This window comes from Danio rerio, chromosome 16 (assembly GCF_049306965.1).
Source record: "Danio rerio strain Tuebingen ecotype United States chromosome 16, GRCz12tu, whole genome shotgun sequence".
Classification (NCBI taxonomy): Eukaryota; Metazoa; Chordata; class Actinopteri; order Cypriniformes; family Danionidae; genus Danio; species Danio rerio.
In genome coordinates this window covers 15,520,914-15,536,347 of record NC_133191.1, presented here as the reverse complement: position 1 = coordinate 15,536,347, position 15,434 = coordinate 15,520,914, and the positions used below count along the sequence as shown (strand labels likewise).

The 15,434-nt window shown below is 34.0% G+C and overlaps 1 protein-coding gene across 2 annotated transcripts in view; it reads left to right on the top strand.

Annotated features, from left to right (window-relative positions):
* Positions 1–15,434, top strand: part of sntb1 (syntrophin, basic 1) — an 87,848-nt gene that overhangs the window by 59,730 nt on the left and 12,684 nt on the right. For both annotated transcript variants that reach the window (NM_001002175.1, XM_073924864.1), the window contains 2 exon segments: positions 7,990–8,126; positions 11,069–11,265. In NM_001002175.1, the coding sequence (NP_001002175.1) occupies positions 7,990–8,126; positions 11,069–11,265 (334 nt within the window).

Sequence of the window (15,434 nt, the reverse complement as noted above, 5' to 3'; positions counted from 1 at the left end):
TGTTCAGAGCTAGCAGTCAATTGTAGAGCATAGAGTTGATGTCTGAGTGCATTAAAGTCAAGGTGAAATTTTGTTCATTCATAATATGATGGCTGTAAGCAGGGCTTAATTTGTGCTGGCACCTGACTTTACCGATCGCCCTCCTTAACTGCCCTCCTTCCCCGTCTTCGGTTCACTGTCACTTTCTTTCGCGACTTAGGAAGGAGACCACATGGGATAGCTAGGTTGCGACTGGAAATGGTGTAAGTGAGACCAGCAGGGGAACTCAACCTGTCACCTGTTTTGTTCCATAACACCCCAGTATATTGATGGGGACTTCATACTGCTCTGTGAGTGCCGTCTTTCGGATGAGATGTTAAACCAAGGTCCTAACAGATTACACAATTATAATGGCCTCAAGACAATCATGTATATGACTATTATGTTGTCTTTACAAAGACTAGGGGCCCTATCATACACCCAGCGCAATGTGGCGCAATGCGTGGCGCAGTAGTCTTTTGCTAGTTTCAGCTTGGTGCAAGAGTCGTTTTGAGGCGTTGGGCTACGCTGTTTAAATAGCAAATGCATTAGCGCTCATATGTGCGCCCATAGGCGTTCGGGTCTAAAAAGGAAGGCGTTCTGAGGCACACTGCTGGCGCATTGCTATTTTGAGAAACTAAAATAGATTTTTCATTTGACCAAAACAAAACCGGTCTAAACTCTGGCGCAGAGTTGCGCCTTGCTTACACACTGCTTAATACGCACAAGACAGCAATAGGCAAATATCTTTTCATATGAAAAAAATTTAATATTAAGGATATATATATAGGATATAATAAGAATAGATATAGGATATAAATATAAAGGATTAAAATATTACAAAACATATTATTTTCTAGCCTACATAAATATGAAAAATCACTGCTTTTATGTCTTCATCTCGGGAAGCTTTTTCAGTTCATTCATAACAATTTGCTTTTGTATAATGTTATTATTATTAGCAGTATTATTTATTATATACATATTTATATTTGTTTTATTAAAAACAAGCTTAGATTTGCCCACCTGTCAGGTTTTAGACCATATGGGGCACAGCATGTGTTTTAGTATATAACTCAGGTTTTTGAGCACACTTTGTTATTATTGTTCATTTATTCGTTTGCTGGAAATTAGAACTGAATTTAGAAATAGTTTTGAAACAAATATTTGCGCTTAACAAACACAATTAATTATTTATAGACTAATTAATGTCTGTGCGTAAAGGTTTCCCTATCCAAGAGCGAAAGTGAAAACATGGACCGTCAAAATAGAGCCCTAGTTGTGGTGTATTTGTATTTGAAGAATGCATAACATCTTCATGTTTATGACATGTGTCATGATGGTTTTATGACAGACTAAGTGAAGTGTTACTGTATTTGGTGTCTGCACCCTTCTAATGTAATTATCAAGATCTGCTCAAAGACAGTATATAAAAAAACTTTAAGTACTTAAAATACCATAGGACTTACTTTTATTACTGGTAGAAGCTACCAAATAAATCATAATGCACTTTATGTAGGAATGTGTTACCTTTTTTGTATACCAGAAGAAGTTTTAATTGGTATTGTTCCACCCTCATGTTGTTTCAATCTCTTGAGACCAAATTAAGATAATTTAGATACAATCTGAGAGCTCTCTGATCCTCCATAGACAGCAAGGCTACCGCAGCATTTAAAGTCCAGTAAAGGAACTAAAAACATCCCAAGTGATTTCAGTGGTGTAACTGTAATTCATTTTTTTTTCCTTCTCTGGACTGAATGTTCCACGACCCTCTCATATTTTAATATGCGATGAATGAAGGACTCTGGGTTTGGAACGACATGAGGATGATTATAATAACAGAATGGTAATTATTGTGGTTTAACTCCATCTTACTTGTCTCTCACCTTCTCAAATTCAAAATTATGCCGTAAGCTTTTTTTATATGATCTGTTAGACTTTGAAGTACCTCACACAGAGCTAGTGAAAAAAGTGTTATAATGCTGCAGTAACTTGGAATTGTTTCCTACCCTGAAGACCTATGACCCTAGAACCAATCAGAAGGCGCGAATCAAATCATATGTTTTCAATATAGCGGCACACTGATACTGCAGATTTTATTTAAAAAAATGTTCTATGTTTTATTTCATTTCCGATTAAGCTTTTAAAAGACGGAGTTGATGAATGGAGTTGATGAACTTGATGAGCCTGTCCGACTGTCAGTGAATGGCAAATGAAAACGCCCCCTACCTCAAAACTCTGTGCTTCACAAGAAAAAGAAAAACACAATGTACAGTCGGAAGCGTAACATGCATTCATAACGTTTTTTGCTCAGTGATGCTACTTTGAATGAGTCCGATTTACTATACATGAAGTGCCATCTCCATTTCACGAAAGATGAAGTTAGGATGCCATTCCTCTATCCTGCATGGATGCTAGAGGATAAACGATAGACGCAAAAGAGACAAAGACTGTGAGTATTGTGAGAAAGAAAGAAAGAAAGAAAGAAAGAATGAATGAATGAGTGAATGAATGAATGAATGAGTGAATGAATGAATGAATGAATGAATGAATGAATGAATGAATGAATAAATGCTTCTAAAAGTGTCTGAGAGACATCCTATTTTTGCCCAGGCTAGACTTGTGTTTTATTTGCTAATGGAAGCTATTTTTAAAACATAAATGTAATGTATAAAACTACACTGAAAAAAAAATTATTCAGAGATGATTCCTTGGATTTACTCAATTTTCTACGTTAAGTGGTTGCAAACAATTTATTTGTTGAATTTAAACAAACAAATTAAATTGAACATTATTTAACCTAATTTGTTTGTTTATATTCAACACAAATAAATTGTTTGCAACAGTTCTGCATGCAGCACTTTTTTCAGTGACATTATTTGTATTATTTAATATTACCTATATGTCTGATAAGGTTTTTATATTAATGGACAATGCACATATATTGATGTTTCACAATGTATTACACTATATTATTCGAATCTAAAAAGCTTAGTTTTTCAATGTTTCCATTGTTCTACTTACATTCAATCTAAATCCCAAATATCAGAAATGACAACAGATTGTTAAGAATTAATTCATGTCAGTTTTTATGTTATTGAATAATGCACTTACTTGACAGATTTCATTCATTTATTTTCCTTCTGCTTAGTCCCTGGTTTATCAGGAGTTACCACAGTAGAATGAACCACCACTTACTTGACATATTTATGTATTTTAAACTGTAGGTGTTTTATGTTTGCTAAAATAGTTTCTAATTGCATCTTTAGTGATTTTCAGCTAATTACACTGTCTTGTGGATTTAGCTGGTTTTGACGCAAAATAAAACCAAAGAAATGTCTAAAGTGACTTTTGTGAAAAAAAAGTTATTTTATTTCCTACATAATAACCTTTTCATTATCTATAAAATGAAACTTCTGAACCTTATCAGAGGATATATACATATACATATACTATATACAGGCTACAGAGCAAACCACTGTTGACCAGTGACTTGCCTAATAAACCTGAATTGAACCTAATTAACCTCAAGGTTTTAAATTACACTTGAGTCTAAATACTTTTATCTTGGAAATTAGCTGGTAAAAATTAGGTACTGTCATCATGGCAAAACAAAATAATTTAGCTCTTAAAAAGGATTTATTTAATGTAGATTTTTTTTTCTACAGCGCAAACTACTGTTGCACGATTGTGTTACATAAATGTGCCATATAAGCATACAGTAGAGTAGTTCTTAAAAAACATTATAGTTTAAAATGTGTTGGAAACAATCTCTTCATTACACAACACTTGGGAATAATTTAAAAAAAGAATTACAGTTTCAAAGGAGGGCTAATCCTTTTGTCTTTCACTGTATGTAAATATGGCAAGTAAACAAACAAAAAAGTACAATAAATGTACAATTCCATAGGTGTCTGTAGAGGATTGTAGAATGAGACTGAATATTTAATCATTAGAAAATGTGGAGAGGATCTTGATTTTATCCACCTGGAAGTGATTGGATCATGTTTAGTGGGTGTTCCACACAGAATAATGGTTGGTGGGGAGGGGTGGGAACAATAAGAGGGATTTGGGAAGTCATCCGGAAAGGAAAGTCATTTCAGAGGCAGAGCGAGTTATTATCTGTATTTTCATTAAAGATGATGATTGAGATTTGTTTGATTCATTCACAGAAATAATATGGGGGTGCTGGTGTAATGCTATCAGATTTTGGCCTTCTGTGTTTCTTGTAATTTTGCATAATTTAAGGTTTCTGCAGTTATTATTATTATTTTTCTTAAAAGAAGTTAAATTGAATTTAAATATTCATATAGCATGATACAACAACAGACACTGACCATTGTGTTGTACTAAAAATGCCAAAGAAAACAAGATAATATGCCGATTAAAATAATAAAATATCAAACACTGCAATATATTAATTATAATATATTATTATATAATTATATTACCATAAACATTTTAAAATAATGCAAGTATGTTAAAAAAACAAACAAACAAACAAACCAAAAAAACTGATATGCATTCAAATACTTCTAAAAGACAAAGACTTATAAACGGTACATACAAAGAAACAGCATGCTAAGAAGCATTTGGATATTAAATGCTTTTTCTAAAAGGTGACTTAAATTTCACCTTGAATAGAGATTATAAGGATTAATCTAATAGGCAGAGAATTGCTATTCCACCATTTAGGACCAACAATGGCAAAAGCCAGATCTTCCTTTTTCTTTAACCTTGATCTGTGAACTTTTAATAGCTTCTGATTTTATGACCTTAAACATTTGATATGTTAACATTCACGCGTTTCAACAAAAAGGTATTCAGAAATCCTATTTTGGATTGAAAGTAAAGGCAGAGAATTGTGCATGCTCCACAAAAATGTTCTTTCTCGGAGTTTAGTTTTTTAAGGACAAATATCTTAACACCCTTGAATCAGGGTAGATTAAATTTCAGTACAAACAGAAGAAATGATGTCTTGTTTTCTAAGAGTGATTCAAATTAAGAGAGTTCATGCATAAAACAAGAGCAAATTTCTGGTAATTGTGTATGAAAATTACTTTTCTGCTTAAAATATATGGGCATTTTGGGACACATTTGTTCTTGTTTCAATCATAAACTCTACATTATTTTGATCAGTTTTACTGAAATGGAGACTTTGTTTCTTATGTATTGTTGCTTTCCAAGTAAATGTATCTTGATTTAGGATTTGTTAGACTCTGCACTTGAAAACAAGGCAAAAATCAGCAGGAGCAGAATGCTATTTCCATATTACATTGTTTGGGTCTTTTGCCTTCTTTCTGTTAACAAATATGAAAGTAACGAAGAGAGGTACAAACTAAGTTGTATTTTTAAGTTTTCAAGTTTTAAGTGTTGCTAATACATACTGGGATCATTTTTGATGACAATTTGCATTCAGATACTTTGTGTTAAAAAAAAAAGGTCTTAAAGGGTGTTTTGCGTCAGGATACAATTAAACAGCATTGTGATCCAATGAAGGATTTTTTGGTCTGAGTTTTTACTTATAATCATCAAGCATTAACTTTAAACACATTACCAAATATGTGATTAAAACATTATCCTGTCATTTTAAGCCTTCACTTGGATTTAATTACGATGTAGGGACACACTTGTATTTTAAGTTGAGTTATTCTAGCATAATGTATAATAATACATAATATATACAGATGTGTGTAAATACAAAATCTATGTAAAAAAAAAAAATAAGTTTTTGTACATTGAAATGTTAATGTTAATTGTATATAAAAGTATACATTTATTCAGTATTAACTGCATGCTACGTTAGTTTTATACTTAAAGTTTAAACAAAACCTTAATTTATGTCCATGCACAATTTAAAAATAAATAAATATGAAGCATCACATGTTGAGCATGTGCATCGATAAAGAAAGAACGTCCTTTTATTAACAGTTCTTATTCATTTTGCTGTAAAAATGACAATAAAGAGGGAATTCTAATTGTAATTTTGATAGGAAACTGATTTTTATTGATGGTTATCATTTTTTTAAATGGTAAAATATTATTATATGAAGACAGCTGGAGAGCCACATATTTTTGATCGAAGAGCAACATGTGGCTCGAGAGCCATAGGTTCCCTACCACTGCTATAGTTGTTAAACGTGATATTCGTACCTGGAGTAACTGTAGGCTAAGGCACACATTTAGAAGGAGCCTGGGGTAAAAAAAAATTTATCCACATTCCCTTTGTTAGAACCAGAAGCAAGGCAATGCAAAATAAAAAAATTTATAGAAAAATTATATATACATATTATAAAATTATATATATATATATATATATATATATATATATATATATATATATATATATATATATATATATATATATATATATATATATATATATATATATATATATATATATATATATATATATATATATTGGGTGCAACAGTTCAATTTACTCACGGTACAGTATGTATCATGGTTTTAGAGTCAAGGTTTTGGTATGGCACTGTTTGTGCTATGCTTAGAAAAAAAAAATGCCTACAGAACAATTCAAAGAACAATAAACATATTTATTGGGTGTCAAATACCTCACAATGCAACAGCCCCACACATATGACTGTAGATTTGCATATTCTCATGTTAATTAAGTAAAAGTAGGGCATTTTGAAAAATGTATGTTCTAATAATTTGTTTAAGAAAATAGGCTTAAATTTCCACTTTTTCTATTTTACATTTTACATATTTATGTCAACACATAACATATTTTACATATTTATGTCTACACATCTTAATAATTGAGCACTTTTAAAGTATTGATTACTTCTGTTTACATTATGCTTGTATTACCAAGGCAACAGTGCATTTTTCTTTATGATATTTATGATATATTTTACTTCTATATGACTTTATTATGATTCTAGAGAGCTCTGTTTCACTTGACACCATCGTAGTAAACGAAACTTAAGCATAGAGAGAGCGTTCGGCTCTTCTTTCTTATTCAGCAGGAACAGTGGGTAAACAGTGTGAATAGCAGAAGGGATCGGTGCGAAAGAACACCCAGCAGGAGTGGGACTGAAGTAACAGACCTGCTGTATGTCTGCACCTGTATTGGATGCTTCTGGGTCTGGACATGGACCTTGATCTGCCTGTTAGTGACCACTGATCTAGGCTATCTTTGCAATAAAAACAACAACAACATATGGCATTTGTTATGTTTTTGTGTCTGTCTGAATATATATTGAGTGTCACACTATTACATGATAAAATTGGACTGTTTAGATTAGTAAGTATTGAGTTCGGTAAAGTACAGGATGTTTTTTAGAGAACAATGACCTCTTATGTCAGCAGATCAAGGGGATTTTATATAGTCAGTACATGACCGCTTTAAACATGTTGTAACATTGTTTCTTTGAGGTCATCTAAAAGTTGCAAATGGCTTTCAGCATGTTACATCAGTGCTCATTTTGCTGATGAATCAGTTACAGTTTAAGAGGCTCAATAGTTTTTATACTCTGGCTTTGACTTTCCGACTAGTTACATGAAGTTTTCCTAAAAGAGAAACAGCCCAGAGGTTTACTGCTTGACCTGCGCTTATTTACATATCTCTCAGATTAACAAAATATGTAAAATGAAAGGACTCCCAAAAAGAAAACTGTCATAACTTACTCATAATCCTTAGCTTGTTCCAAATTTATGTTTTTTTATAGTAGTAAAAAATAGTTTTTTTTGTTTAAAGTTATGATCAAGTAGACATTGACTTCCATAGAGTTTTCATTTTCCTATCATGGATGTCAACAGGTACCATTTTCCAATATAAAATATAAAGTAAAATAATCTCAAAGGTCTGAAACTAATTTTTTTGGGTGAACTGTTCCTTTAGTGTCTAAAAATGAGAATGGAAAAATAGGATCAAATAACAAGGAGAAATATGATCAAATGTAATTACACGGTATCTAATTGAGGTTTTGTGTCTTTGTGTTTCAGACGGAAAGTGAAAGGCAGAGCTGGAAGCCGGTGCTCGTGATGCTGACGGAGAAAGATCTGCTGCTGTTTGACAGTATGCCACGCATGAGAGAACACTGGCTCACCCCGACACACACCTACCCTCTGCTCGCCACACGGTACACACACACACACATACACACACACAGACGTACTGCTCATTCATACAAAAACAATCACAGCACACACTTCTGTTGAACACATGCCTCTGTACAAGCGCATGCAAATACACATTTGCATGCCAGCTGGCAGAGATGACCAATCGGGAACTGAAACGCACAACTGCAATCTTCCTCAGCCAGTTGGAAAGAAACAGTAAAATTGCATTTTAAATGCCCGTCCGAGCAGCAGCTATTACTACAAGAGTAAGATTTGAGGTCCAATTTTAGCTGGACTACAGCCCGAATCTCACTCCAAAGCTGATAGGGCAGTTATCACAGCCTCTGCTGGCATGTGTTAATGTTTTGTTGACCCTAAACTGGCAGAAAGCGTAGCTAGGCTTTTTTTGTTGTTTCTCAGAACTTTTCTAAACTTATTTTGGCTCGACTTGCTCTGTGAAATCTCAAGTTTCTGTCAAGTCGGGCAGCTGTGCCAATGGTGAAAGCTCATTGGAGAAAATCCCACGCTGGGATATAGAACGCCACAGTGCCTGTCCACTTTTTTTAGTGGTTTCAGAAGTTGTTTTAATATTTATTTTTGTCCTTTAGGACGATTTTTAATGCTTTGTTAAAGGGCCATGAACACCAACCCCCCCTTTTTACCAGCAGGGTGTTTTTACACCTTTAATTTGAAAAAAGGAAAGTGGGTGTCCATCTTTGTTTTGGTGGGAGTGTCGAGTGGCAAAAGAGGGAAGGGTTTGCATGAAAAAGGGAGTTTCATTACATGCACAGCAGCTGATTTTTACACCGGCAACACAAACACAGACGCAGGGGAGATAGACAGTGATTCGGAGAACAGTGTTTACAGAAGATCTGAGAGCTGTGTGGAAGTGGAGGATTTTTAATTTATAATATTGTTGTGATATTACTGTAAACATAGTGCCTAAATCATTTTGACTAAGGTATGTCTTTAAAACTAAAAGAGTACTGCTGACGATACTAACTTACTTTGCTATCTGAATAAACATAAACAAAGAACATTGATCACACACTTACCAAATCTGTAGAGACAGAAAAATCAACACTAACTTGAACTGCATCTTTTTTTAATAGAAGTGGCAAATTTCCTGTGCAAACCTGCAATCTACTTGCCGTAGACTAGAGAACAGTGAATGTTCATCATACGTGTGTGAATGCAAGTGTGTTTGAGTGTTTCCCAGTACTAGTTTGCAGCTGGAAGGGCATCTGCTGTGTAAAACATATACTGGATAAGTTAGCCATTCCATTCTGACGAACCCTGATAAATAAAGGGACTAAGCTGAAGGAAAATGAATGAATGAATGAATGAATGAATGAATGAATGAATGACAAAACTGCACAATATAAGTTTACATAATGTATAATATTGAGCACTTATATTCCTTAACCCTTTTGTTGTCTTATTAGACATAATACTGACATCACAGAAATAATTATTAATGAATTATTATGTTTTAGAAAACATAGCATATGAATAATATGCTTTCTGCAATTTATTCTAGTATAACCATGGTATTTTTTAAGTATCTTGGAAAATGTAAATATCAAATGCATACATGCTATATCATTTTAATGTATTGATTGGGATAACCACTTGAGTTGAACCATCTATTTTTTAAGGAATATATAATATACAGAATTTCTTTTTCTTTATTTTTTTTTTTGTAATTTCCATCAAGGCTGCACAATATATCATTTGAGCATTGATATCACAATGTGTGCGTCTACAATAGTCAAATCGCAAGATATGCTGTGTTGAGTTGGGATTAAAGTTGACCAGAATCCACAGGTCAAAACAGATTTGTGAAGACACTGCAGAATTTAACCATTATAGAGTGAAAATTTATCATTTCCATATGTTTTTAAGGTTTTTGTAAACATTTTAAGAGTTTAAGTGAAGTTTCACCAACTAATTTCGAGAGGAGCATGTAATATGATTGACTGCAGCTGGCCACTCATCTACACGCATTAGCAAGCCAATCAGATTGATCCAAACTTACTATAAGTAGCCTAGTTAGAACTACTCCCTTATCTTTGTTTTTCCGAAGAAACCCCCCGTCCACCCCTTCTCCTCCTTTCCTCCTTTACTTGGGGGAGCTCTCGAGAACTACCTGATCTAGTACTCCCCGCTCAGGGTTCTCTCCCAGGACAGCATGCCTAACTTGCTAACAGTTGTCAAACTATAAGTGTGAACTTTTGAAAGAATATTAAGATAACATAAAGAGCATAAAGAAGTTTAAAAATACAGAATTATATTAAATTGTTTATATAATGAAGACTATGCAATGCTATTTTACATTTGATTATTCAATTTATGTACCTGAATACTGTTTTACTCTCTCTAAAAAATCATAAAACATTGTCTATTTCATGTTAACATTTGCTCCATTGTGTTTTGTTATGACAGTATTTATTTTTTTACTGTTTATTATATATTGATAATAAATTACATAAAACATATTTAACTCTCATACAAAATCATTAACCAATCAATAAAGTAATGACTTTCCAAGCAGAGCTATTTAAGTCATCTGGTGAAATTGCATTTTTATCGCAATATGTATCACAGGGTTTCCAATATCGTGCAACTCTAATTTCCATTATAAACTTTAAAGCAGTGTTTCCCAACTCTGTTCTGGGAGGCACACCAGCAATACATATTTTGAATGTCTCCATTTTCTGACCCATAAAATTTCAGGTTTTAGAGTCTCTTCTAATGATCTGATGAGTGGATTCAGGTGTGTTTGATTAAGGAGAGGTTGAAAATGTATACTGTTGGTATGCCTTTAGGAACAGTGTTGGGAAACACTGTTTTAAAGGACCAAAGTGTTGTTGAGTTTGTTTTTCTATTCCTCTGTGATGATGAGACTTTACACTCGAATGAACGATAAAAAAAATCTCTTAAGCTGAGTTTGTGATCGTAGGCTGGTGCATTCTGGTCCAGATAAGGGATCACCGCAGCCTGGTGGGGAGCTGTCCTTTGCTACACGGACAGGAACCAGATTAGGAATCGAAGCCCACCTGTTCAGGGCAGAGACCTGCAAAGATCTGTCACTCTGGACCAGACACATAGTCACGGGCTGCCACACATCTGCAGAGATGATCAAAGAGGTCACCACCAGTGAGTATCCATTTATCTAGCTTTTTTTGTTTGTTTTAAATAACATTCCACCTATTTTTTCCTTTTCTTTTCAGTTAGCATCTGGAACTTTGCAATGATTTGTGTCGACCTCAGTTGTTTTCTTGTGTATTTAACTTTTTTTTGGTTTTGTTTACATTTGTTTTTCAGCTATATATATATATATATATATATATATATATATATATATATATATATATATATATATATATATATATACAGTATTTAACATCTGTTGGGGATCAAGACCTTTTATCAAAGTTTTCCTGAAACCATTGAACAACACATATTCTTGTTTTAGGGTGATTTTGGAAAAAAACAAAACAAAAAAATACACTTAATGTCAGTTTTCAGAGTTTTAGACCTGCAAAATGCCATTGTTGTGTAAATAAAAGGCAGACGCACAAAACATTCTTTCAGTATTTAAGAATGTCAACCCCCCAAACGCATGAAACCCCTCTCTTTCTGTTCAAGTCTACCTGAAGGAGGAGTGGGCGTGGCTGGCCGAGCAGGGGAAAAGGAGGGCAGCGAACAGTTGTCTGACAAAATTAAATGCAAATCGTGAGGAGATCCATTATTTTAGTTTACAATGTAAAAATGCAACGAAATAAACAGTAAGTAATTTAATGCCCTGCTATGTTACAATTTGTTATTTCATTATAAAGATAATCATGTTTATATAAACACTATAAATGAGGAGGACTTTTCTTCTTCTGAATCCCAGAGTCTGAATGCAGCCACAGTGGATAGAAGTGCAGCAGATATCTTGCCCTGTCTATTCCTGCCATTAGCCCTGCTGGTGGTCTGGAGTATTAAATATATGCTGAACATAGCAGCACTGACAGGCTATGTGTCTGAATGGTAATGAACTTGACTGATTAAAGACAAAGTACGCCATTATCTAATTCTCGTACAGCTCTCCTGACAAAAATGCTAGCTGCTAACCAACAGCTTTGCTGTATCGGCCCTGACAGCATTGCGAGGAAAAACATTCATCAAACCCTGTGGCTCATGGAAACAAACACATATAACCCTTCATAAATGGCTAAATACTGCGTGCCATGAGCGGATGCGGCCTCACAGCATGGCATGCTTGCCTTGCGTTTATAAAGCTTGTGCTCTCATAAAGCAGGCTCTTCCCATAGAATAAGAAAACTCAGCTATGAATAATAATGAGAAACCGACACATCATCTCTGGACAGGCAGATTGGCGATACGTTACCGATTTTGATCCCTCCCCAAAAATGATTTTAAACCCGGAAGGTAAAACTAGCAGAATATAGCTCAAAATTATCAATTTTTTTTCCACAATTAAAGCTGGCAGGTGCTAATGTTGCTCAACACACACAAATATTTTAAAATGTTTGTTTACTGTCCACACTAAAGCAACAGTGTAATTCTTACACAGTCATGTAAAAAAAAAAGTTTTATAAACACAGTATAGATTTTTAATACTTTTTTAATCCACTTAAATGTTGACTACTGTATATTCACTCAAGTAAACACTACTCACATGTGTATTTTGGGTGTAATTAGTTACAAGCTAACTAATTAGTTACTAAGTAACTAATTAGTTACAAAGTAACTAATTACTGTAAATTACTTTTCCTCTGAAAAAGTAAAATATTTACATTTGTAGGTATTTTAATTACAGTTAATTATAATGTATTTGCCGTTAATACTAATATATATAAATTCAACAAATCTTTATAAATCAATTCAGAAAGCAGAGTAATTGTATTTTTTGTTAATAATTATATTTGTTCACCAAAAAGTTTCAGTTATCAAAGCAGTTGCACTTGGTTTAAGACAAAATGAAATGATTAATAAATGTGTAAGTATGGTGCATTAAAGGTGATGTCATTTAATTTAAAAGTTTTAAGGATTTAATGTTTAACATTTGTTTATATGTAAAAGGTGCTGGTTGGACTCAAATTAAAAGTCTTATTTTTAGTGCCTATATGTTGAGATTTAAATGCATTTTAAATGACTTATTGAGTAATTAAGTTACTTACTGGTGGTATCGTGGCTCAGTGGTAAGCACTGTTGCCTCACAGCAAGGTCGCTGGTTCAACTACTGGCTGGGCCAGTTGGCATTCCTGTGTGGAGTTTGGATGTTTTCATGCAAATGATGTAATTTGTAATGACTTATTTTTTGAAGTAACTTATACACCACTGCTTGTGAGCTTTTCAAATATAGCACACACACTACTGTCTGATAGAGATTTGTGGTTTCTCGCAAGCTTCCATGCAAAGATAAACACTTTTCTGCCATCTGTAGTCATGGTCTGCGTCACCTACTGTACTGTAAATCCCCAAACACTCTGTTCTGCGCCGCATTAATGCTGACTTTTGGATGTGCGTAATTCCGAAGTTTAAGTCAAGAGCGTATTTTTAGAAAGGAATGCCATGGCAGAGTTCCTGTGTGGTCTCAATGCAGCAGGCGAGGGGCACCGAGCAAAGCATTCTGGGAATTGAGTCTCTCAGGCCGTCCCTGAGCTGGAGCCGATAGGAAATGATGTGCTGTTTGCTGAACTGCCTGTTTGAGCCCCTAGAGATCACTGTGCCTTATTTGGATATCTTGTGCTTTTTTTCCCCGACTTCTTTCAGAAGCTTTAACTGTTCGGAGATCAGGCTTTGAGATAATTTCCACTTAACCTACAAAGCTAGACGGAGATTAAACTGAGCCATGATTAATGTTGATTTTTTTTTTTTTTTTTTTTTGAGAAAAGGTACCCTCTAAAAATTTTACAGGGAAAAAGGAAACATCAAAAAATAGACTGACCTTGTTACAACATGCTCAAATGTCTAATTAATACTTTTGGGAGAACATAATAATTACTTTGTTGCTCAAAGTCAGATGCAGCAGTTCCTGTCAAAACTTACCAGAGCGCTTTAAGCACGATGAACAACACGTTCCACTGGATTTGATATATTAGTTCCTTTAAAAAGATTGTGTTTGCGTCAGAATCTTGGAGCTGCTCCATATTTGGGATTTTATGGGAAAGGCCTGTTTAGCAGCCGGTGTCCTATTACCTGTGTTTAGTCTGATCTGCTAATCTGTTCACAGCAGTTTGTGTCTCCAAAGACTTGTTCTCAGTTTGTGGTTTCTTGTGTGCCATTGCATATTTCTCTATGTATTCTTTTGTGGTTTAACAGGACATTTTTTTGTGTATAATGTCATGGGTTTGACATTTGTGATCTATTACAGTGGTTTTTCAGGACAAGCCTGATGTCCTTGTAATTCAAAATGCTTAAAGTCCCCATGAAACGGAAGCTGTGACCATATATTTTTTTTTTCGTATCGTGATGCAGTTTCTAGAGAAACAGAATATTAAATGAGAAAAGTGGGCGTGGCTTGTTTTTTTTCTTATCATGACCTGATTGGATGTAGTAAAGTAGGCATTTCATTCAGAAAAATAGGCAAAAGGATTTGGGAAGAGTTATTACAACTTAACTTGTTGTCAGAACTGGCTGTTGAACCAGCGTGGTTAAATATGTTAGCCACGCCAATTTCTAAGATATATACGTAATCTGACAATTTAACTGAAAACAAACAGAAAGTGCATTTTCAGATATCAGTTAAAGAAATAGAGATAGAACATCAAACAATTTTTTTTTTCATAATGACATGCACTGATGAATCAATAACCCCAAAACTAGCATTATTACCTAACAAGGTCAAATTCTAACAAAGTCAGTTTCTAGGGGGCTTAAATCATATTTAACTTGACCGTTTTGCCACATGTTTCTTCTGAGGACTGGGTTTAGGGGTAGAATCACATATAAGATTTTTTTTTTTACTTTGTAAAATACATTATGCCTATGGAGAGTGCCTGTAAACCAACAAAACCAATGTCTGTGTATGCGTGTATGTGACATATATTGTGGTCTCCTGGGCAATGCTGTCAACAAGCTTCAAACAACAAACCTTCAACAAACCTGAACTTCAGTATTTTCCTAGACTTGTTGCAGCAGCTTTTTCAGTTCCTGTAGATTTTTAATCCACTTTATGAATATATTTTGTCACAGTTTACTTTATTTTTTTACCCTCGCTTAAACAAATGAACAAAAGGGTTTTTCACACACTAGTAAATAAATATAAACAATGTATGTTGTCTGAATAATTTTGGGTTTAACTGCACATAAAT